This window comes from Sarcophilus harrisii, chromosome 6, assembly GCF_902635505.1.
Source record: "Sarcophilus harrisii chromosome 6, mSarHar1.11, whole genome shotgun sequence".
Taxonomy (NCBI): Eukaryota; Metazoa; Chordata; class Mammalia; order Dasyuromorphia; family Dasyuridae; genus Sarcophilus; species Sarcophilus harrisii.
The window spans coordinates 135,841,917-135,866,294 of record NC_045431.1 but is presented as its reverse complement, the minus strand read 5'-3'; the positions used below and the strand labels follow the sequence as shown (position 1 = coordinate 135,866,294).

The following is a 24,378-nucleotide window of genomic DNA, read 5'->3' as shown; positions in this document are numbered from 1 at the left end:
AAGTAAAAGAGAGAGGAAAAACTGGAAGGAGAATTGAGAATGGTGCAAAAGGAAATACAAAAAAGGTAAGGAGGAGAAGAATGCCTTAAAAAGCAAAATTGTCCACTTGGGAAAGAAGGTACAAAAACTCACTAAGTAAAATAAGTCCTTGAAAATTAGAATTGAGAAAATGAAAGCTAATAACTTTATGAAAAATCAAAAAACTATAAAACAAAACCAAAAGAATAAAAAAATAGAAAACAATGTGAAATATTTTATTGGAAGAACAAGTGACCTGGAATCTAGGAGAAGTAATTTTAAAAATTATTGTTCTACCTGAAAACCTTGATCAAAAAAGGAGCCTAGATATCATCTTTCAAGAAGTTATCAAGGAAAAGGGGCAGCTAGGTGGTGCAGTAGATAGAGTAGCAGCACTGAAGTCAGGCTTGAACAAGCGTTCAAATCTGATCTCAGACACCTAACACTTCCTAGCTGTGTAACACTGGGCAAGTCACTTAACCCCATTTGTTTCAGGAAAAAAAAAATTATCAAGGAAATCATATATGATTATAATGGAATATTACAGACTTGGAAAGTCCTCCATGAACTCAAGCAAAATGAAATGTCCTGTATACAAAGTAATAGCAATGTTGTGAGAAGATCAGCTGTGAATGAACTTGCTATTCTAAGCAATACAATGATCCAAAACTATTTTGAAGGACTTAATGATGAAAAATGCAGTCCATACCCAGAAAAAGAACTGATTTGCTTGTGAATACAGATTTAATTATCCTTTTTTTTTTTTTCTTGAGAGTTTTTTTGGGGCTAGGGATAAGAAGAGATTTCTTTTCTTTCTTAGCATGACTTTTGTGGAAATGTTTTGCATAACTTCACATGTGCCTTCCTAAAGGGCAGTGCGGGTATTGAGTAAAGGAGAGAATCTGGAAGTTTTAAAAACAAATGTGAAAAATTATTTTACATGTAAATGGGGAAAATAAAAATATTAAGTAAAAATATTTATAGTAAATTTATATGGATATTTCTGTCTCTTTTTGGGAATTCTGGTTTCTCATAAAATCATAGTTATGAGAAATGAGATAAGATGATGCTTACCTTATCTACAAGGTCTCTTATGGTTTCTTTTAGTTGGTCCCTCTCTATGTGAAGAGTCTCTTGTGTTTTTGTTAACTTATCTCTCTCCTCAGTGACAGATGTTACTTCTTCAAGACTTGCCTGGAGTTTCTGAGCCAGCTCTAGGTTTTCCATCACTATCCTCTCCTTCAAATGTTCCACTTCATTCAGTTTTTCCTGAGCCTCAGTGATTTCTTCTCTGACAGTCAATACTTGCTCCTTTTTCTCTTGAAGCTCCTGAATCTTATTTCAAATTAAAACAAAACAAACTTATTTAGTATAAACAGTTATATCGTGAAAGACCCACTCAAAAAAGATTAAGGCATGTATACATAATCACATCGGTTACCTAGTCACAAATAAAGAAACCTACCCTTTCCTGCAGTTCAGTATTAGTTTTCTCTAAAGCTTCTTGAATCTCTGACACTTCAGCTATCTTCTCTGAAATGCATTCTTTTAATTTATCAATTGTTTCTTGTTGCTGCTTCAGATTCACTTGAGCAATTTTCAATTCTTCTTCAGTGCCCAGATCCTTTGGTATAAGAGGTAAAAATCCAAATATATATTTACAATAAGAATATGCTAAGATGTCTTAATTCTTATAAGCACATATTTATTAGACAATAAAATTTACCTTAGCTTCAAATTCTCTTATGTTTTGCTTCAGTTGGTGGCTCTCCTCTTTAAGAGCTATCAGTGTTTTTGTCAACTTGTCTCTTTCTTCAGTTATAGATGCTTTTTCTTCAACACTGGCTTGGAGTTTCTGAATCAACTCCTGATTTTTCAAATTTATACTCTTCAGGGCAGAATCTTTGGATATTAATTGCTCTTTTAATTGTTCCATTTCATTGATTTTTTCTTGAGCTTCCTCTCTGACAATAACAATTTGTTCTTGTTTTGCCTGAAGTTCCTGAATCTTTTGAGAAAAAAATGTTAAGTTGGCTTACAGAGCTCTTTAGGAAAAGTTCATGTTTTCCAACAAAATAAATGCAGTATACTCCAAATCTAGTTAGTCAGTTACTCAGCCCCCTCCCTCCCCTACCCCCTAACTCCAAATCAACTCACCTTTTCCTGTAGTTCAACATTAATTTTCTTTAAATCTCCTTGATCATTTAATCCTTGAGATGCCTGGTCTGAAATGCATTCTTTCAATTTATCAATTGTCTCCTGGTGTTCCTTCAGACACAGTTGAGCAATTTTTAGGTCTTCTTGTGTTTCTAGACCCTTTATTATTAGAAGAAATACCAAGAAAACATTTATAATAACTGTATATAAACACTACTGTTTCTTTCTAAAATATTAGTTTTTCATTTTGGAAAACAACTTAATATGATACCAGAAATATCAATAAATTATACATAGTTTTTGATTCAATGATATTCTTTATTAGCATATACTCTGAATGGAAAAAATGCACATAGAAAAAACTACATATGCTGTATTATTTTTTTTTGGTAGTCAAGGTCTGGAAACAAAGTGGGTACTCATTGATTGGGTAATGACTGCACAAACTGTGATGCTACAAGTAAGATTATATAATACTATACAACCATTTTATTTTTAAGATATGAGAAATGAAGAATATGAGGAATTTGGAAAAACGTAGGAGCTCTATTATGGAACTATACAGAAAAACACAATGAAAGATCAGAGCTCTGATTAATACTATAAATAAAAATGATACTGATTGATTGTTGCAATGTTGGATCGTTGTTATAGTTTTTCAGATAAGCTAAGGGCCATAAGTGTAGAATAAGATATATTTTGATAGATATGACTAATGTTTTGATTTAGAGTAACCCAGTGTTTGATAAATCCAAAGACTCCAGCTTCTTGGGACAAGAACTCACTATATGACAAAAATTGCTGGAAAAATAAAATGGCAGAAACTAGGCGCTAATCAACAGCTTATATCAAGATAAGGTCAAAATGGGTTCATAATTTAGATAGGGTGATATTGTAAAAAAATTAGTAGAACCAGGAATAGTCTACTTCTCAGATATATGGAGACAGAAGGAATTTATGGCCAAAGAATAACTGGAGAATATCATGAAATGCAAAATGGATAATTTTGATTCTATTAAATTAAAAAGATTTTGTACAAACAAAACCAATATAGATTAGAATGGAAGCAGAAAACTGGAAAAAAAATTTTATACCCACAAGTTCATCCAAAGTCTCATTTCTAAAACTGATAGAGAACTGATTTAAATTTATAAGAATACAAGCCATTCTCCAATTGATAAATGGTCAAAGAATATGAACAGACAATTTTCAGATGAAGAAATTAAAATCATTTCTAGTCATATGAAAAAATGCTCTAAATCATTCTTGATCAGAGAAATTCAAATTAAGACAATTCTGAGGTACCAGTATACACCTCTCAGATTGGCTAAGACAACAGGAAAAGATAATGATAAATGTAGCCTACCCTTTGATTCAGCAGTGTCTCTACTGGGTCTGTATCCAAACAACATCAAGAAAAAAAAAAAAGGGAAAAGGATCTACATGTGCAAAAATGTTTATAGCAACTCTTTTTGTAGTGGCAAGGAACTAGAAACTGAGTGGATGCCCATCATTTGAGAAATGGCTGAATAAATTATGGTATGTGAATGTTACGGAATATTATTGTTCAATAAGAAATGATCAGTAGGATGTTTTCAGAAAGGCCTGGAGAGACTTACATGAAGTAAGAGAACATTGTGATCAACTCTGATAGATGTGGCTCTTTTCAACAATAAGGTGATTCAGATCAATTCCAATACACCTGTGATGAAGAGAGCCATCTGCATTCAGAGAGAAGACTATGGGGACTGAATGTGGAGCACAACATAGTATTTTCACCTTTTTTTTGTCTTTTTTTTTTTTTTAATTGTTTCCTTGCTTTTTTTTTTCCCTTTCTCATTTTCCCCTGATCTGATTTTTGGTTTGATTTTTCTTGTGCAGCAAGATAAATGCAGAAATATGTATAGAAGAATTGCACGTTTAACATAAATTATATTACTTGCTGACTAGGGCAGGAATGTGGAGGGAAGGCACAAAAATTTGAAACACAAGGTTTTGCAAGCGTAAATGTTGCAAACTATCTTTTTATGTATTTTGAAATTAAAAAGCTATTATTAATGACTTGAGTCTCATAAAAGAATACTTAATGTACAAAAAAATGGCAGTGTTTGAAGGGTTGTGAAAAGAGTGGCTTCCAAACTGTGTAACTGTGAATTGTTCCAGTCATTCTGAATATTGATTTTGAATGATATAGAAAACCACTAAACTCTGACCAAGTGATATCTCAAGGAGGTAAAAAACAGAAAAAAATAAGATGTCAAAATATTAGTAGCAGAGAGAACTAGAAATAAGTAATCAATAGCCATTAATTGGGGAATGACAAAATAAAAAATACACAAGACTCCAATTCTTTTTGAGGGGGGCAATAATTTACTAATAATGTGCTTTAAGAAATAAAGATGAATTTGGAGAATATGAAGAGATTTTTGTGAACTACTGAAGAATAAAATAAAAATATATTCTTTTAGTTTGAATATATGGAATAACAACAGTGAAAATGAAAAAGGTGCTAAAAGGAATTTGAACTCTTAGAAAATCTTGGAAAGATTCTTATACACACGTGTGTGTGTGTGTGTGTGTGTATGTGTACTGTTACTGTTTCTCATAAACAAAGTGTCAATCTAGAATGGAAAATGCTTTTTTTCCTCTAAAAATCACAGAGATGTAATTAATAAACATTTATTAAGTGCCTAAAATGCCTATTCTGCTAAACCCTGGGAAACACTAACTTAAAGTGCTGTAAAGTCAAAATATTATTAAAAACAAAACACATTTACCAAGTGGAGAAAAACTTACCTTAGTTACAACTTCTTTAATATTTTGTTCAAGTTGGTCTTTCTCTAACTGGAGAGCCATCTGTATTTTCTTCAATTCACTTATTTCTTTGGTTATTGATGTTGTTTCTTCTAGACTTGCTTGGAGTTTCTGAGCCATCTCCAGGTTCTCCATTTTTATTCTCTCAAGAGTGGAATTTCTGGATTTTAACTGCTCTCTTAACTCTTCCATCTTATTCACTTTCTCCTGAGCCTCAGTGACTTCTTTTCTAACATTCAACAGTTGCTCTTCTTTTTCTTGAAGTTCTTGGATCTTTAAACAGAAATCTACTCATTAAGATTCTTATTTTACTTTTATTTTCTCAAGAAAAATTTCAAAATAAAGGCAATTATAAAACTCATGGTTTTTAAATAGAACTAGTGAAAAGAGTCAACTCTTAATCAGAGAGCAGCAGATCAGAAAAAGTAGAAGTTGAGTAAGTTGAAAAGAATGTTGGAAAAACAAGGAAAGACTTCATTAGTTTCTCATTCCTAGACATTAAGTTTGTTTAAGTGTTTGAGTTTATATAACTGCTATGCCTATATCTTCAAAAAACCTTTTCAAATAGCTATGGAAAAGGAAAACTTTCAATAGGTAATGGAATATACATACATTTTATGCTACTATGTTTGGATTAACAAGGGTTTAATAAATATTATTTGGAGATTATTCAGAAGAGAACTAAAAGAGCTCATACTCCCACTCCTATCAATAGATTTTATGTGAATAAAATACTCCCTTTAATAGAATACAAGGTTGTTAAGGACAGGTACTCTTTCATTTTAATGTCCATTGACTGATTGACAGAAATAGTTTTAAAAACATATAAAATATACAGATATTTAAGTACTTGGGAACTTATTAAAATACTAGAGGTAAAGTGAAATGTAACTTCAACACTCCCTCTCTATCTCTGGCATTTCTGTAAGGAACTTCTGACCTTCTTCTGTTGCTGCTTTCTTGGGGTATTAAGGATTGCTTTATTGTAGAATCTCAGGGACATGGTGGGGATCTGCAAGCATTCAGTGCTCCCAAAGGGATCTGATTCAATGTCTGGGTCTGAGTTCTCTAAGTTTTTGGCCTGGTTTGAATAAACTATGGACTCAGATCTTCTCAGCTAGATGAGTCTGGGCTCTGGTGGTGCTCCATATCACAAATATTCTGCTTCTTCATCTCTGCCTTTTAGTTTTCCTGGCTTCTTTCAGTGTTAAAATTTCAACTTCTCCATTTCCTTCTCAGACCTCCCATCTATTCTATATATACTTAGTTGCTTATAAATTTTTCTTCTACTGGAATGTAAACTTCGGAATAGAGATAATTTCTTGGCCTTTTGTTGCCTCCCCTCGTACCTAACACAAGTATCATTATCTTAAGCAGCTGTTTCTACTGTTGCCTTGACTTCAGGGGCCAATTGTTGAGTTGTTTCAGTCAAATCTGAGATTTTCCTGGCAAAGATACTAGAATAGTTTACCATCTATTTCTCCAGTTTATTTTACAGATGAAAAAATAGTGGCAAACTGGGTAAAAGCGACTTGCCCAGGGTCACACAACAACTAAGTGTCAGAGGCTGGTTTTGAACTCAGATCCTCCTGTCTCCTAGCTAAATACTCTATCTGCTGTCCCACCTTGTCTGCTTTAAAATAACTAAGGAATATGAATAATTACAGAATGTATAAAATATCTGCCAAGACACACAAAAATATGAATATGATAAGAAAACACTATTTGCTATCTAAATAATTGTCTTATTTATTCAGAGACATACTAATCATGTCAACAAAAGATTATTTTATAAAACTAGAAAAAAAATCACCTGGAGAAAAAAAGTTAAGGGAAACAATGAATGTCAGATTTATGAACTGGTCTAACCATTATGGAAAGCAATTTGGGACAGTGCCCTCAAAATTATTAAATTCTACATACATACTTTTCATTCAGTGATACCACTACTAGGCTCATATTCTAAAGAGATCAAGTAAAGAAGAAAAGAACTCATCTAGACCAAAATATTTATAGCAGTTCTTTTTGTGGTAGCAATTGGAAAATGAGGGGATGATCATCAATTGGGGAATGGCTAAATAAGTTATGATAAAAAAATGTGATTATTAAGGTACCATAAGAAATAATTATAGAAGTCATAAAACTTAATAATTAAATGATTAAAAGTTGAAATATTAAATGCATCTTTTTCACATCACAAAACAGTAATAATTATATTCAATAAGGGACTATGAAGATACAGATTAAAAACTAATTGAAGACTAAACAACTAAAGAATGAGTGAGTTAAAGAACAAATCACACAATCAATTTCATTAAAGAAAATGACAATGAGATAACATATGAAAACCTACTAGATGCAGCATGAGCAGCAATCAGAAGAAAATTCATACTTTTACTGCTTATATCAATAAAATAGAGAAATGAATTAAATATGCATTTTAAAAAGTTAAAAAAAAGAACAAACTAAAAATTCCCAATTAAACATCAAATTAGAGATTTCCCAAAATTAAAGCTGAAACTAATGAAATTGAGTACAAGAAAACCATTGAATAAGTAAACCTAGGAGATGGTTTTGTGAAAAAACAGTAATAATAAAGAGAAAAAACCCAAATCTTAGTATTAAAAATCAAAAGGGTGAATATACCACTAATAAAAAGGAAATCAAAATTAACAGGAGTTTTTTTGCCCAGTTATATGCCAATAAATTTAACATTTAAATTGAAATGGAGGAAAATTTACAAAAAACAAACTGCCTAGATTAACAGCAGAGTAAATAGAATATATAAACTCTTTTAGAAAAAAATTCTTAAGAGATTATAAATAAGTTTCCTAAAACAAAAAGCATCAGGAACAGATGGATATATAAGTGAATCCTATCAAACGTTCAAATATAAGTAATTCTAATATTAAATAATAATTTTGAAAAGCAGGCAAAAGAACCTTACAAATCTCCTTTTATAAAACAAATATGATACTGATACCTAACCAAAAAAGGAAAAAAAAAATTATAATCCAATTTCATGAATAAACATGGATACAAAAATCTTAAATTAAAACACTAGCTAAGATTACAACAATACATTACAAAGTTTATACATTATGGTCATATGGAATTTATGCCAGAAATGATGGAATAGTTTAATATAATTGATTACATCAGTAACAAAAATCACATGACTACATCAAGAGATGCAGAAAAAGCTTTTGACAAAATACAACAGTTGCTCTTATTGAAAACATAAGTATAAAGGAATCTTTCTTTAAAATATTAAGAATCTAAAACCTAAAATCATCAGCAAGTACTATTTGTAATAGGGCTCAGCAAGAAGCCTTTTTAATCAAAGTAGGAGTAACACAAAGATGCTCATATAATCAATGAAAGAAGACTTAGAAGGAAGGAAAAACAGGGGAACTTTGAAAATGAAGTGTAATATTTTATTTTATTACATAGTTTATCAAACAAAAGTGAAGATGGGAAATGGGAATTTATGGTTTTATACTGAACCTGTTATGCTCTATTCACATGGAAATGTTCTTATTTTTTAATGACAAATCATGATCCCAAAGGATGAAATATGAAACATATTACCTCTGTCCTAAAAGAGGTGATAGACTCAGGATGCAACAGCATGAGACTTTATTCTTTTTTGGATATGGTCAATTCAGGAATTTGTTTTGCTTGACTACACTTAATATTGTTTCAAGTTTTTCTTTTTCAGGTGGAGAGGTGGAAAGGAAGGAAGGTAGATTTTCATTAATTGAAAAAAATTCTTAAAAAATTCACCTTTTCACTGAGTTTCTTTTCGGTGTCTTCCAACATTTCCTGAGTCCTCAAAAGTTCTTCTTCTTTCTCTGCAGTTTTCTTCCTTTCTTTGAAGACTGCCTCTTGTTGCTTTTTAAGTGCTGCTCCAATATTTCTTAATTCCTCTTGATTTTCAATACTCTAGAACAAATCCCCCAAATGAAATAATAATCAACATTTCCTGTATTATATCTATAGAAAAAAAATAGGACAACCTATGACAAATTTAAAACAAATAATTTCACAGGAAAACTATTGAGAATACTTTTTTGCTCTTTTTTCCCCTGGCCACATTTTTCCAGTCTTTCAGGTCCTGACACAAGTCAGGAAATCTCCTTTATTTCTTTAGATCCTTGTTCTTTTTTACTTCTATTAAAAAAAAGGTTTTTTTTATGATTCTAAAAATAGGCCCTTTTAATTAAAAAAAGGTAACATTTCATTTTTGTTTATAATCTAGAAATAAAGGCGCATTCTTCAAGCCCTTCTGGCTTCTTTTCTGAACGAGCTCAGTCTGCACTTCAAAATTTATCAAACTTGCTTGTCAAATTAGAGAAGCATCTTGAACTCTCTAAAGTTATCAAACTGTGCATACCCTTTGACCCAGCAGTGCTACTACTGGGCTTATACCCCAAGGAGATACTAAAGAAGGGAAAGGGACCTCTTCTTTTTTCTTTATAAAACTTCAGCACCTCAGCACAGTGACTTTTTAATAACAGGCAATAACAGATACTGACTAAACTGAATTGAATTGAAATGCTGGCCCAGGTTATGTGACAGGTTATTGGCACAGATAAAATGAAAGTTCATCCTTGAGAGCCAGCCTTTGTCCTGCATATTGTATAACCAACACATCTCCATGAGGCAGCTGGTGGCTCAGTGGATTGAGAAGTGGGCCTGGAGTCAGGGAGACTCGAGTTCAAATGCAGTCTCAGACACTTCCTAGCTATGTGACCTGGATGAGTCACTTACTCTGTTTCCTGACAAAAGGATCACTGGAGAAGAAAATGCTAACTCTGTCCTGTTTCTTTGTCAAGGCAACTTCATGAACACTACTGGCATGCTGTTGTATGGGGTCACAACTGAACAACAACAAACTCCCTCCAAAGTGGGAACTTTACTTCCTATGAGTCAAAAAAAGCTCAGTCTCCAATTAACCACTGTTCATAATAAATTTCTTCTACTCAGTTCAAAATACTACTGTCCCAAAATGCATTGTTATATACTTCAGAAGAAAAATAAACAGGAACAACATATTTTGAGATATTGAAAAGCACATACTTTGCGCTAAATAAACATTACCATTTCAATATTTTCCTCTAGATCAGTTTTCAATTGATTTTTTTCATTTGTAACATACTCCAACATTTGTTGTAGTTGATTTTTTTCCTGTAGTAAGGAGGAAATCTGTCTTTGTTGTTGAAGTAATTCATTGTCTTTTTCATAGTCTGTTAGAGAAAGAAGATTTCTTGGAGTGTCCAAATTTTGTCCTTCACTTAGCTTGATGGCCTATGAAGACATTAAGGGATTTTTAGCATGATAAAGTGCTATTTTTTAAAATAATAAATTATGAAGGTGTTTGTTCATCTATAAGTAACATTTAGCATGCTGCTGATAAGAAACAAATATAAAATGATTCACATTATTGAATACACATCCACACATACAAGGGCACACAGAGCTATTCACATATATAGATATACCCTTGATGTTTTATAGAACAAATTCCTTACAATAAGGTGGTAACAAAGATGGTACTCCTAAAATCGAAAATTTTGATGTTATTGCACAAGGTTCCAGTGTCAAATGAGAAGCTTTAGTAGTTTTTTTTTAGTTTTAAGTACAATGTACTCTCTAGTAAGCCATACTGGTCACAATCTGTTTTAGTGCACAGTTCATGTTTTCTGTTATTTACTTTCCAACTATACAATTAATTTAAAATTTTTGACCTTAGATGCTTCTAATAAAGACACTTTTGAGGTTTTTTGCAGGTGTCTTCTTGCCCCTTACCAGCTAAGTCACAGCAAATAAAACATTCTTTGAACTCCCTAACTCAAAAAGACTTCTTAAATATTTTAATATAGGAGCCATTAGTACCAATAATACCATTAAGACTTAGTTTTTATATCTCTCTGTAGGCTTATCAGCATATATTTTATGGACAGAATGCAAAACCAATACAGGGCCAATCTTATTCAAAAATTCTGCTTCCAACTTACAAATTCTGCTAAATATTTAGAGAAATAGTTTAAGCATTTAAATGAAATCTCCCAGGAAAGGGAATTTAACTTAATGATTTCTTTTGTTTGTGCTTTTTATGAGAACTATCTAAGCTAGGGATTGTGGAAGAATCAGATACTCCAGATCAGTATTAAATAGAAGGGTAAGAATGATTGAATTCCATTGGAGGAACTGAATAGCATTTTCAATGATCATAAGATACCTGATAAAAAAAGATTCCATTTTAGAAATGCCATTTTTAAACGGTTTGGTCATGTATACTTATTGTGTATCTAATTTATACTTTAATATATTTAACATCTACTGGCCATCCTGCCATCTGGGGGAGAGGGTAGGGGGAAGGAGGGAAAAATTGGAACAAGAGGTTTGGCAATTGTCAATGCTATAAAGTTACCCATACATATAACTTGTAAATAAAAGGCTATTAAAAAAAAAAAAAAAGAAAGGAAATGCCATTTTTCTTCTGGGAATGCAAATCCTAGGATCAACATTTATGGAATATTCAACATTGCAGGTGACTGAAACAATGGATGGCTGGTCTAAGTAGGCTAAAGCATATTACCGATGGTGATTTTCATGCAAGAGAAATGTAGGAAATGAAGAGGAGAGGAGAGATTTACACAAATTTGACTAATTTTAATCTCTTCCTTTCTCTAAGAGATGGTACAGGGGAAAACCAAATTCACATACACACATATATTATACAAAGGCAGAATTATCCTTAATATTTGTTACATGCTAAGAGTAGTTGATTACAATGAAAAAATATGATGTGATAAATCCTTTGGTTCACATAATTTTCTAGAGTTATATCGATTCTGGAGTAAGACACAGCTATAAAATGTCCATAAGCAAGCTCTGGTCAGAAAAAATGTTTCCTAAGTCCTTATCATCCAAGGCTAAATTAAGAATTGACATAATAACTCCAGGTAAACTCAGTGACTGGCTGTATAGTCAAATACTAAAAAAATGAAGCATATTAACTCTATACTGGCCAGATGTAAACTTATAACAATATTCAGCAGATATAATCAATGAACTTATTTCTCTGATAGCCACAAGTAGTGACAGACTACTATATAAATGAATGCAATTTCGCTTCATTTATTTTTACTATAAGCAAAACCATTCACAAAGGATGAATCCACATTATCAATGGAAAAATTTGATCTTAAAAATATTTATCAATATCAAATAAATACTTATCTTAAGGAGTTTATAATCTGTGCTGGAAAAGATAGCATATAAATGTATAAATATGAGCTGAGTTTTGAAGAAAACTTTCTAAAGGCCCCAAATTTTCCTCTTCAGAGGTTAAGAGGAAAGGAATACATTCTAGGAATGAGGGGCAATCACTGAGTCATTTATAAAGAACAGAAAGACACATTTTTAAAATAAAATAAATAAAAAAAACAAAACCCAAAGAATTTTGACTAAGTAAAGATGATATTACCCCATAGTATAGAAGTATAGTTAAATGGACAGGGACTTTAAGGGCAGGGACTGTTTTGTTTTTTTAATCTCTGTATCATCAGACCCATAGTATAGAAGTATAGTCAAATGGACAGGGACTTTAAGGGCAGGGACTGTTTTGTTTTTTTAATCTCTGTATCATCAGACCCATAGTATAGAAGTATAGTTAAATGGACAGGGACTTTAAGGACAGGGACTGTTCTGTTTTTTTAATCTCTATATCATCAGAACCTACCACCATGTTTGGCACAAGGAAGGAACTTAATAAAGCAAACACCTGTAACAAATTCTGATCTAATGAATTTAAATGAGGATTCTCTATCTAAATGGACAAAAAATGCACAAGAATAATGTGTTCAACTTTTCCCTGAATTTCATGAAGTATTTCTTTTTGGGTTCCCTGAACATCATGCTCTTTTGAGGAAATGCTGGAGGTATTCATAATTTCCCAACATTTCAGAGATTTAAAAGCTTTACTAAGTCCCTACTGGGTACCTGTGTTATTTATCAAAAGATTACAAAAACAATTTCTACAAGAAAAATGTAAAACAATTTTATGTCTTATGTACCTGCTTCCATTTGGGACAGAATGGAGATCCCAATATTTCATTTCTTAGTGCAAAACAAATCCTTCCTCTTACCATGTCTGTGGCATCCTGAGAATCATTCCTGAACTGGTCTCTCTCGCTCTGCAAGATCTCTTGAGGTTGTTTTAGATCACCTTTTTCATATGTATCAGGTCTTCCTTCAAGATTCTCATGAAGTTCCTCAGTAAGTAACTGTTTCTCCATCTCTACAGTCCTCAGCCCAGAAATTCCACTGTTTAGTTGCTTTTCCAATTTCTGCGGAGCCTTACAAAGTTCTTCTCTCACTTCAAGAAGTTTTTCTGGTTCAAGGGTTTTGTGTTGGGTTTTTTCAGAAAGCTTTACAAAAGGAATTAAAAAGCATGAAGGAGATCAATAAAATAGTAGAAGTATACAACATGAATTCAAATTCATTTATTCTCCTAACATCCCTGATTCTGGAGGTTCTGCCTCCATCAACAAAGACTACAAATCTTTCCACAGCTTAAATAACCTTTAAGAGTTGCACCAGAGTCAAAAAATGTTATTCCTCTGGGCTTAGTCTAAAGTTGAGCCTTTAAATGTATCTAGGTTATTCAACAATACTTCTATTACTGAGATATAGTTGAAGCCTTTTCAATCTCGTTGACTTGATTGTTTGTGCAGTACTTTCATGGTCTTTGAGAATCTAAGGTCATCATATGTCCTAACCAGGAAGCAACAAAATTCCTTACAAAAGAAGAGAATCCACTCACCTCAATGCTTCGTTCACTAACCAAATCATCAAAATCTAAAACAACTTCATGAGCTTCTTCTGATAGTTAAAATTTGATGTTTATTTTATTTTTTTATTTTCTCAATTTCCTCAAGCATAATAATAAAATAAATTTGTTCCAACTCTCCATGGTATTGTTTGAAATATTGATATTTCAGAGTGGTAATTTTATGATTTGATTGGACAGCTATTAGCTCTTCTTTGGTTTTCTCAATTTCACCAACTAGTTCTTGAAGTATATTGTCCTTATCAACTACTTCAGCTAGAAGTTTATCCTTTTCAGCCATTATCAAATCTATCTCTTTGGATCTTTCAAGTCTCTTATTAAAATAAGATTAAGGATTATTAAATTACACTATACCCATTTCAGAAAAATTAGATACACATAACTCACCAGTGTTCAGTGTATGTTGGGACCCAGTAAAAATTAAAACAAAAAAGTCCCATTACCCAAATTGTGTTTCTTTGTTACAAGCCTGGCGAATTGTTTACTGTTAGCAAGATATATTTTAGAATATAGCACTTTACATGGAATATTTCCCTTTTACCTCCCCTTAACTCCATTAGCTGAAGAATTAAAAGTTAAAACAAAGCCTAAATACAAAAAATTGAAAACTATGCAGAAAATAATATTCAGTAGGAATCTGTTAAATGTACTAGTAAAACATTTCTCTACATCAGCTGACAATATCAGTCCTACATATATAAAAACCAGAGGATAAATTATGGACATTTGTGTAGGCAACATTCATTTCTAGATTCACTAATACCTGCTTATTACTATAATAAGCCATTATATCAAATGCTTTCATTTGATAGTCAAAGCACTAATGTTAAAGGACTTCAAATAAATCTTTAGAAAAATTATCCCTTTTTTGAAATGTTTACCTCTTTTCTCAGAATTTCTAGTTCAGTAGGTAAAGACTTCAATTCAGACAGTACATTAATTTCTTTTCGCAAAGCTTCATTTTCTTCAATCTCTTTATCCAAGTCTTTTTGGAGATCTTTAACCTTTCTTTCCAATTCCACTGCAAGAAGCAAATCTAAAAAGGTTTTGCTGAATTAAATATTAAAAGTAAACTTTTTTTTGATGGAATGAGTTTTGGAAATAAAAATATTTAAAAGATTTTTTCCCATCACAACCATATTAATATCATATTTATTTTTCATTTTCATTTTTTGTTTCAAAATCTTTCCCTTTCTGTATTCCATTCCCTTTTCCATTGAGAAGAAATATAATATCCATATATCAGATTTTTTTAAGGAAAAGTTCAACATGGGTTGTTTATTTACAATTTAGTTTTTCAACAATTATGAAATCAATATTTTCTAGATTGTCTGATCATTACATACTATCATTAATTTTATTGTCATTTATTATATTATTATTATATTATCATTATATAATCCTCACTCTAAGCCATAATACCTCATAATGTTAAGTCATATAATTGTTTCATTAAAATACCATGAAAGTCTAAAAATGGGGTGGAATATTTTTTCAGTTAAAAAAAAAATCACTAATATAGCAGTTGAACACAACATATACTTGTTTACAAATTTCCCTTTTATAAAGAAAAGCATAAAATATAATGATTAGTTTAAAAATACCTTTTGGATATTTGCCATCAATAATGGAAGTCAGTTTTGTGATTTCATTAAAAGCAGACTGTAATTCTCTCTCTAGATCAGCCTGTCTTCTTTCAGAAATATTTCTTCTTTCTTTCAACTGACTTTGATACAGATGGTTTTCCTTTTCTAATTGTGAGCACCTATTTAAAAGTTCCTCCTATTAAACAGAACATCAATGGTCATAACAATATTAATGATCATTAAACCATGATGCTGTAATTGCCAATGGAAAAAAAAATCAATTACCATATTTTCTTTCAGCTCCTGATTCTCACTTTTAAGAAATGCGTTTTCCTTCTTGGCATCTAAGGCTATAGTTTCAGTATCACAAAGAGACTGCTTTAAATGCTTTAGTTCTTCATATAATTTCTCCCCATTTTCCTGGAAGAAGAGATATTAAGTATGCACATATACTGACAAAATAATAGATTGCATTTATTTGGTAATTTAAAGTTTTGAAGGGTTTTATGGACATTATCTCATTTAATAATAATAATGATAATATTTTATAGTGCTAATAATATTTTGTATTATTTATATCATATAATTATATTATATTATAATTTATATTATATAACATAATAATATTTTTATAGTGCTCCCTTGTAGAGGATCTGAACTCTGGAGAAATATGCTTGAAACAAGGTGTTAACTCAGTGATATAGATGAGATAATTTAATAGATATAGAGGAGATAATTTTCATGATCACCTCCTTTTTTTGGCATTTTCACCTCCCTTCCTAAGAAGTCAGGTAATTCTTCTTCATTAGAGAAATGTGAACTTCTCTAAGTTCACACATAATCAGTATGCTATAACAATGTAATTACAATAAAGTATATAAGGGCTAAGGGCTGGAAGAGAGACATTCTATCTTTGGCCAGCCTCCTGATGACTCTCCTGTCTTCATCCCTTCTTCAACTAAAGACCAAGGCCTGTCCAGAAATCCTCTAGAAAGCTGGCCCGGACATTACAACAGAGTAGTTGATCAGTAGAATAGGTTAGGTTCATAGGACAGAATGGTCAATGACTATAGCAATCTAGTGTTTGACAGAAATTGCTGGGAAAATTAAAAACGAATATGGCAGAAACTAGGCATTGACCCACACCTAACACCATATACCAAGATAAGGTCGAAATAGGTTCATGATCTAGACATAAAGAATGATATTGTAAACAAAGAACAGGATAGTTTACCTCTCAGATCAATGTCCTCACCCCATAGCTGGGATTTGGAGGTTTACAAAACCCTATGCTATGTTAGAATTCTTCTATATATTGTATACCTGTAATCTGTTCTGATTTAACTTCTCGTATTTTTTTTAAACTAGTTCTAAATAATTTTGAAGATTATATTGTTTGTAGCATATATTGAGAAATAGTACTATTTACATCCTCTTTCTTCCCATTTTTTCATTATTTCCCCGGAAATTCTTAACCTTTTGTTCATCTAGAGTCCAGTTTCTTAAACTGTGTTTTGTAAGCTCATATGGTATCTTATAAATGAATAGGGGGGTGTTGCAAAATTATGATTTATTATCAGTAAATGTTTGATTTGTAGATGTATTTTATATATCTATGTACCCTGGGTCATGTTAAAAAAATCCTGTGTGGAAAAAGTCTAATAAGGCATGGTAAAGGGAATTAAATATGACCTATTCCACACTCACAGCCTCAAAAAAGAAATTAGATTTTTCTGATTTCAAAAAGAAGTGAAATTTACATATATATTAGTGACAAAGTAAAAAACTGACTTTCAAACTAATCCTGAAAAGTAACATTAGTAAATAAGTAAAGCATTAGTAAATCCTAATCCTTTTTTAAAAAAAGGAAAAAAAATTCTAATCCTAGAAATTATATTTCATTGATAAATCATGTACATCTATTGCTATACAATCATACGTTAATTTTTCTTTTTTTACCACTGAACTAGAGAAGTCCATTTTCATATTTTCTATCCTTTGTAATTCTAAAAGTTTCTGTAGCTCCTTGATTTGTTCTTCCTTTTCTTTGAGCAGCTGTGATTTTAAATTTAATTCATTCTGAAAGAATCACAAGAAAATAAAATTTAAAAAAATAATTTAAGCACATAATATACAAACAAGTAAACTAAAGCAAACACAATATTAGTAAATACTTTAAGTATTAGCTTAGATTAAGAAGCTTTCTTCCCTCTCTTCTCTTCCTCTATTCTGTCTCTGTCTCAGGCAGTTATGTATCAGTTAAGAGTTCCAGGCCTGTAGTCAGGAAGAATCATCTCTGTGAGTTCAAATCTGGCTTCAGATACTTACTGGCTATGTGACCCTGGGCAAGCCACTTAGCCCTGTTACTCTTAGTTTCTTCATCTGGAAAATGAGTTGGAGAAGGAAATGGCAAACCAATGCAAAAAAAAAAAAAAAACAAAAAAAAAAAAACAAAAAAAAACAAACAAACTATCTAACTATAGCGGGGAAATGTCATTATTTAATTGTATCTGTACAGCAATTGAATAAGCAAAAATGAAACAATGAGACTATGGAATATTAAACAATAGTCATCATTAATTAAGAATTATAGGATATAAAAGCTAAAAGTACAATAATGATTTCACCTAGTTTTGTCTTTAAATAGGTCTGAATTATAGGGGGAAACCCCAAGTCAGCAAGATATGCCCCTAATAAAGCCACAATATTGATAGTATGTAGCAAATTAGTATAACTCTGTCTGGAGAGTGGAAAAATGATAGTTAACTAGGATTTTAACTTCAATTTCAACATCTTTTCTTTGGATAAACTTATGATACATGTTATTTTGTAAGAGAGTAATTTAGTCCAAATCTATGCTTTTAACAGTATAGAGAACTCTTGGTATACAAGTTCCATTCACAAATGTAGATCAACAAATCATGTAATTTATGGTCCACTATTCTTAATCTATAGAAAGTTGCTTGGGGTACTTGGAGGACTTGCCCGAAAACAAACTACTTGTATGTGTTTGAGATTGGACTTGAACTGATGTATCTGACTCTTAAGTCAAGTTTTATATATTAAAAAAAAAAAAAAAAAAAAAAAAAAAAACCTTTTGTAAAAAACTTGTTTGTTTTTTTTGTTTGGAGGGGTGGGGGGAGAATGGGGAAAACAACAGGTAAAGGTTGTCTAGCCTCTTGGCTCTTTGCACTTGATGCCACACATTTACAGTAGCAGAAGAATTCAGCAAATAGAAAAGCCACTCATACTGTAAGTCTGAGTTCTATATTCATCTATAGTATTTTGACTTTTCATTTCCCAAAATTCCTGAATTAATAACATGGTACCTCAGAGATTCTGGAAGAATATATGTTGGCTTGTTTTTGTCGTATGAAATGCACAGCAAAGATGTCATTATTTAACGTAATGGTCATTATTTCTCTTTCTACATACATCACAGATGTAAAAATTTTTTTATCATATTCAAAATATAACAAACTCAAATATTTTATCATTTCAAGTTTATATTCCAATCTGGGCAATTTTTATGCACTAAAAATATTGCTATATAAAGGACATATCAAAGAGTTTGAGGACTTTTTCTCTTATTAAATGCTCATTAGCAACAAATCATTACAACAGTTTTTGTAAAGACAAGAAAATTAGTTTGAAGATATCAATACCAATTAATGTATTTTTTAAAGAATATATTTGTTACTAGTTTCTATTCATATGAACAACTGTTATTCAGATATTTTTAGTTGGATTTAACTCAGAGGGGCAATTTACTTCAAGTAGGCTCCAAGCAAAATCTTGGCAAGTTAAAATATTGATGGGAAAAGTTTTCTTTTTGAGTTATTTGGCAAAATACATTAAAACTCAAAAGTGAACTACTACATTAAGAACCAATATGAAATTTTGTTTTTCCCTGGATTCTTTAAATAGTATCCTTATATGCAGAAAGATCACTAGTGCCTCAATTCCCTTTAAGAACAATGAATGATAGATATCTCCATGTTTCATTATATTTAATATTTTGTTATTTCTTACCTCCTGTTCCTTTATAGTTTGCATTTCTAGAGTCACAAATTCATCTAACTCAAGCTTTTCATTTAATTTCAATTCCATTTCTGTCTTTTTTCTTTGTAGTTGTTCATAATCTAATACCAGATTATCGAAGTTAGCACGCAGTAAATTCAGCTCATTCTGCACAGTCTCCTATGGGGGGGAAAATTAAGACTTTTACTGTAAAGTGAGGGTTGGGTTGACAATCTCACAAAGGCATAACTGTCACCTGCTTCTACCACGATCTATAGTTTCACTGTAAGCTAATTTGTATCTCCTACCTAGATCTCCAACTCTAACATTTTGCTTTTCATCTCGAATCCTAGCTTTATGGATCACTTCCTTTCTTGCTCTGTCATATTTCTTCCATTCCTCTAAATGGGTTTTTTTGTCTACCACTAATATGAATTACTGAAGCATAAATCAAAATTTTAGGTTAACATTAACATTATGATAAAAATGTTAGTGGTTTTATTATGTAGATGTTCTATAATTATCTATTAAACCCCTAAGTCAATAATTATATATTAAACCCCTGTTCTAAGGAGTCAGCAAGTCCTGAATTAAATTCAGCCTCAGACACTTACTAGCTGTGTGACCTTGAGCAAGACACTTGAAATCTATTGTGTGGGAAGTATTTAGGTAGGTGAGAAGATAGTATGGAGTCTGGATGGCTCGAGTTCAAATCTAGCCTCAGATATTAGTTATATGACCCTGGGCAGGGCAAGATATTTTAATCTCTGTTTGCCTTAGTCCACTGGAGTCAGAAATAGTATATCACTCCAGTGTCTTTGCCAAGAAAACTCCCTTAATAGCAGGGTCTATAGGGTCACAGAGTCAAAAATGATTGATTGACTGAACAACAACAGCAACAAACAGGTACTGTGCTAGGTGCTGGGGACACGTCTAAAAAAGAATAAAATAATCCCTACTTACATGAGCTTACATTCAAATGGATAGACAAAGAGTTAATACAAAAGGCATACTGCATAAATATAAACTTAATGAATACACACATAAACATACACATATATACAAAGTAATAAAATACATGTTAGTTTGCAAAGAAGAGCACTAGCAACTGGAGTGAGAGAAATTTCGTTGACCAACAATTGTTAAATTAGGATGTACGTTTTTTTTCCTTTATTTTCTCATTTAGGGCACAGGTCCAGTAAAGTCCCTGTAAGTTTCTGAAAGACATGACTAATTGATGAGATTGCCCTAACCCTCAGTTTTGAGCCAGACTCCACCTAATTAGGAGACCTTACTTCTTACTTATAGAATTCACTATGGCCAGGTTCTTGCCCCAAGGAGAACAACTCCTGTCCTTGTATCTCTCCATGAGAATTTAGGGTGATTCAGATCATGATGAAAGAAACCAAGCAGAATGATCTAGAGAGAGATGGAGTTTGGATTCCCCTGACTAGATTGTTGGAGATGGCTGAAGCTGAAGACTTTTAGCCCACCTCTTCATTAAATGTCCCACCAATTAGGGTTAGTTTTCATTTTCAGAACATTCCTTTTATGAAAGTATTTACAACTTTCAGCTTCTCTATATTTTTGCCTTAAATATTCTGAGAAATCTCCAATTTATTAATTATTGGCTAGTCTAATTAAAACATTGATTATTAATTTCTCAGAAACTGTCTTTGGGGTTTTTATTTGTCACATCAAGCATAAAAAAAAAAGTGTTGGCAGCAGTAGGTAGATGAATGAGTAGGGACATACATGAAGCAGGGGGGCTAATCTGGAGATTGCTGACATAACTTAAGTGAAAGATGATGAGGGTCTAAACTTAAGGTGGTTATTGTGTTGACAGTGGAAAGGGATGCTGTAGTGTTAGAAATTAAAAGATTGGCAACTGCTTAGATATGTAAAATAAAGCAGATGAGGAACCCAGTATAACGTCCAGGTTATGTATTTAAGAGAATGAAAGAAGGTATCTTCATCAGATGAAATCCTCCTTTTTTTTTTTTAAAGCTCAGTTTAAAGATCACCCCTTTCACAAAGTTTTTTCTTCTGTTACTTCTCCTCAAATTTCCTTGTAGTACTTTGCACTTTGCATAGATAGATGTTCTATCTCCTAAATTACCTTATAAGCTTTTTGTCCCAAAAATATCATTAAGAACTAAATGTTTATGGAACTGAATTGTTTCAAAGATGAAAGTTTGTTTAATAATAATTCTATAAACTGAATCATAATAAAATTCTTTGAATATTGGTAGTCCAATGCACTCAAAATGTTTCAGTCAAACCTGAATATTAACTCGGATAACACATTTCTAAAGCATTTTGAATCACATAAAATATAGGAGATCACAACTTTTCCCCTCAGTTACTTCCTATTAATGGTACATCAACATAATACTTCATCTTTTGCCTATTCTACTGAAAATCTGTACTGTTTCTTAAGACTTATCTCTATTCATCCCAAATTTTTTGCTTATTCAAAATTCTATTAATTCTAACAATCATCTAAGTTTCTTGAAATCAGAATGTGTTATCTAATATATCTTTGTATTTAGAGCACTAATACTAATAACATAATAGGCTCTTAGTGTTAATGAAGCTGATAGAGCTTTTCTTATGTATATGGTATGTTAAATGAAGCTCATTGTCAGAGGAATGAGTAAAGTTGTACTTAAAAATTCAAAAACAATTCACACAAAATATAAAACTTTACAAAGCAAACTGTTAAACCTACCTTTTCTGATATTATTGTTTCACAAAGTTGAACTGAATCCAATAAATCTTGTTCTTGAATCTAGAAAAATACTGTTTGATAAGTACCATAAAATATCTTAATACAATTAAATGAAATTGACACTGTTTTCCTTAGACACTCAAAGGGATCTAATATTTTTTTTTTTAACTGAGAACTTAATAAGGTAATAGTTTACTTATCAGGAAAATAATGTTCACTATATTATGTTGTTATTCATGATTACTCACAATTCCAATGGCCAAGCCTTTTAATCTAATTTCCTCCTCTTTTACATTACTTTCACTGCCTAACTTAGATTACATAAAATGCTACTAAGGAATTGTTATTTTACAATGAACTAGCATATGGCAGAACCTAATTTTCTTACCATAAAATTCTGATCACATATTCAAACAAGTTTGAACTGCAATCAATAATGAAGAACTGATGATAAGCTAACATTTATAACATAATAAAGCTAATTTTATAACAATCTTCCAGGTACATTTGTAATAAAAAATGGAAGCAGCTACATGTGATGGTGGATAGACTGCCAGACATTTAATAAGGAAGACGAGAGTTCAAATCCTATCTCAGAAACTTACTGGCTAAGTTGCAATAGACAAATTATTTAACCTATAAGCCTCAGTATCCTTGTCTGTAAAATAAGAATAATAATAGCACCAACTTCACAAAGTTTTTGTGAATATCAAATGAGACTATCTATAAAGCACTTTTTAATAAACCTTAAGGCAATATATTCATGCTATTATTAGAATGAGTACATTTTACAAATTCAAACAAGAAAACAAAAATTCAGAAAAAACTTTCTGTAATCTACATTACTTATAATAAAGAATTTTCCTTTATTTACTATGTTACACCAAGTTACTGATAGTAAAGAATATTCAAAAAAGTGTTATATAGATCAAGAAAGAATGGTCTATTTCTAGATTTAGAATTGAAAATCCTTCCAAAGGTCAAAATGATTACACTTAATAGCAAGCCAGGGATAATAGATTTAATTAGCAAAAGTCCTTTTTTTTGGGAGGAGGGGAAATAATTGAGAAAAGGGACAGAAGGGGAGATATATAATTAGGGAGCTTAACTAGTATATCACATGGTCTTTGCAAACTAAAGAACCACTAGGTGACAGGTCTACATGCAGTTCTACCCTTGCTGAATTTAATTGGCTTTGATTTGGTTGTCAAATAACAAAATTATAATCAATAATTAATTAGAAGCTGGATTTTTGAAATCACATGCCAATAATATGCTTATAAAACAATACAATACAGTAATATAAAGCTGTTGTTCATATTATTTAATTTACCTGATTTAGCTTTGTTGCTGGATTCCATTCCGATTCAGATATTGTTTCAAGAGTATTACTGAAAACATCAAATTCTGAACATAAAGCTAAAATTAGAGAAAGAAAAAGTTCCCACATGAAAAATCTCTAATAGTTTCTTTTTCCAAATCATCTTCAAGATGACCCAGGATTATACGACATAATTATGACTTTAGATAGCAAATCAAACTATGCCTCTTACAACTTTAACACTGACTGAATCAACCCCCTCATATCTTAGGGAAATAATTCAATAGAATCTTTCAAATGAATATGGGAGGGGTTGGATTCAGAAGGAAAGTATGTTAGAGAAGGTAGATAATGATTTCTATGTGATGTGATGGCAAGAAGGCATCTAAAATAACTACTGAACAATTAATTTTGTCAATTTTCTGCACCTTCTATGCATACGTTATTTCCTTACTTTATTCAGTATCTGTCTTATAAATTTCTATGAGCAGAAAGGAAGGGATGAAAATATTGGTGATGGTTAGCTTTTAGATTTTTATGCTAATTAATTGGGGCTCTTTGAACTAGAGTAAAAGACAAATTCCATTTGTGTCTTATGTTCTTACTATCCAGTTATTTTATTATGCTAAGCATTTTTATAATTTAAATATAAAATTTCCACATTTGAAAATATATGTAGCTTAATTTTCAATTTAAATCATAATGTTAAAACTTTGGACTTGTGCCTAATTTGCCAGTCATCTCTGAAAATTTACCTTTCAAGTCTTTCTTCCATCACCTGGAATGACTAAGAACCTTATTTAACGTGAAGTGGTGGATCTCCAGGAGAGTCAAAAGTATATCAACATATAGAAAAAACTAATTTTGAAAT

The 24,378-nt window shown here is 31.4% G+C and overlaps 1 protein-coding gene across 2 annotated transcripts in view; it reads right to left on the bottom strand.

Annotated features, from left to right (window-relative positions):
* CENPE (centromere protein E) overlaps window positions 1-24,378 on the bottom strand; it is an 89,503-nt gene that overhangs the window by 40,367 nt on the left and 24,758 nt on the right. For both annotated transcript variants that reach the window (XM_031943836.1, XM_031943837.1), the window contains exons 15-29: window positions 23,520-23,605; window positions 22,187-22,246; window positions 19,468-19,635; window positions 17,395-17,514; window positions 15,721-15,855; window positions 15,454-15,631; window positions 14,731-14,885; window positions 13,146-13,427; window positions 10,093-10,299; window positions 8,776-8,934; window positions 4,972-5,262; window positions 2,176-2,334; window positions 1,745-2,026; window positions 1,484-1,642; window positions 1,093-1,353 (exon numbers count right to left, since the gene is read on the bottom strand). In XM_031943836.1, the coding sequence (XP_031799696.1) occupies window positions 1,093-1,353; window positions 1,484-1,642; window positions 1,745-2,026; window positions 2,176-2,334; window positions 4,972-5,262; window positions 8,776-8,934; window positions 10,093-10,299; window positions 13,146-13,427; window positions 14,731-14,885; window positions 15,454-15,631; window positions 15,721-15,855; window positions 17,395-17,514; window positions 19,468-19,635; window positions 22,187-22,246; window positions 23,520-23,605 (2,702 nt within the window). The remainder of the gene's footprint in view (window positions 1-1,092; window positions 1,354-1,483; window positions 1,643-1,744; window positions 2,027-2,175; window positions 2,335-4,971; window positions 5,263-8,775; window positions 8,935-10,092; window positions 10,300-13,145; window positions 13,428-14,730; window positions 14,886-15,453; window positions 15,632-15,720; window positions 15,856-17,394; window positions 17,515-19,467; window positions 19,636-22,186; window positions 22,247-23,519; window positions 23,606-24,378) is intronic.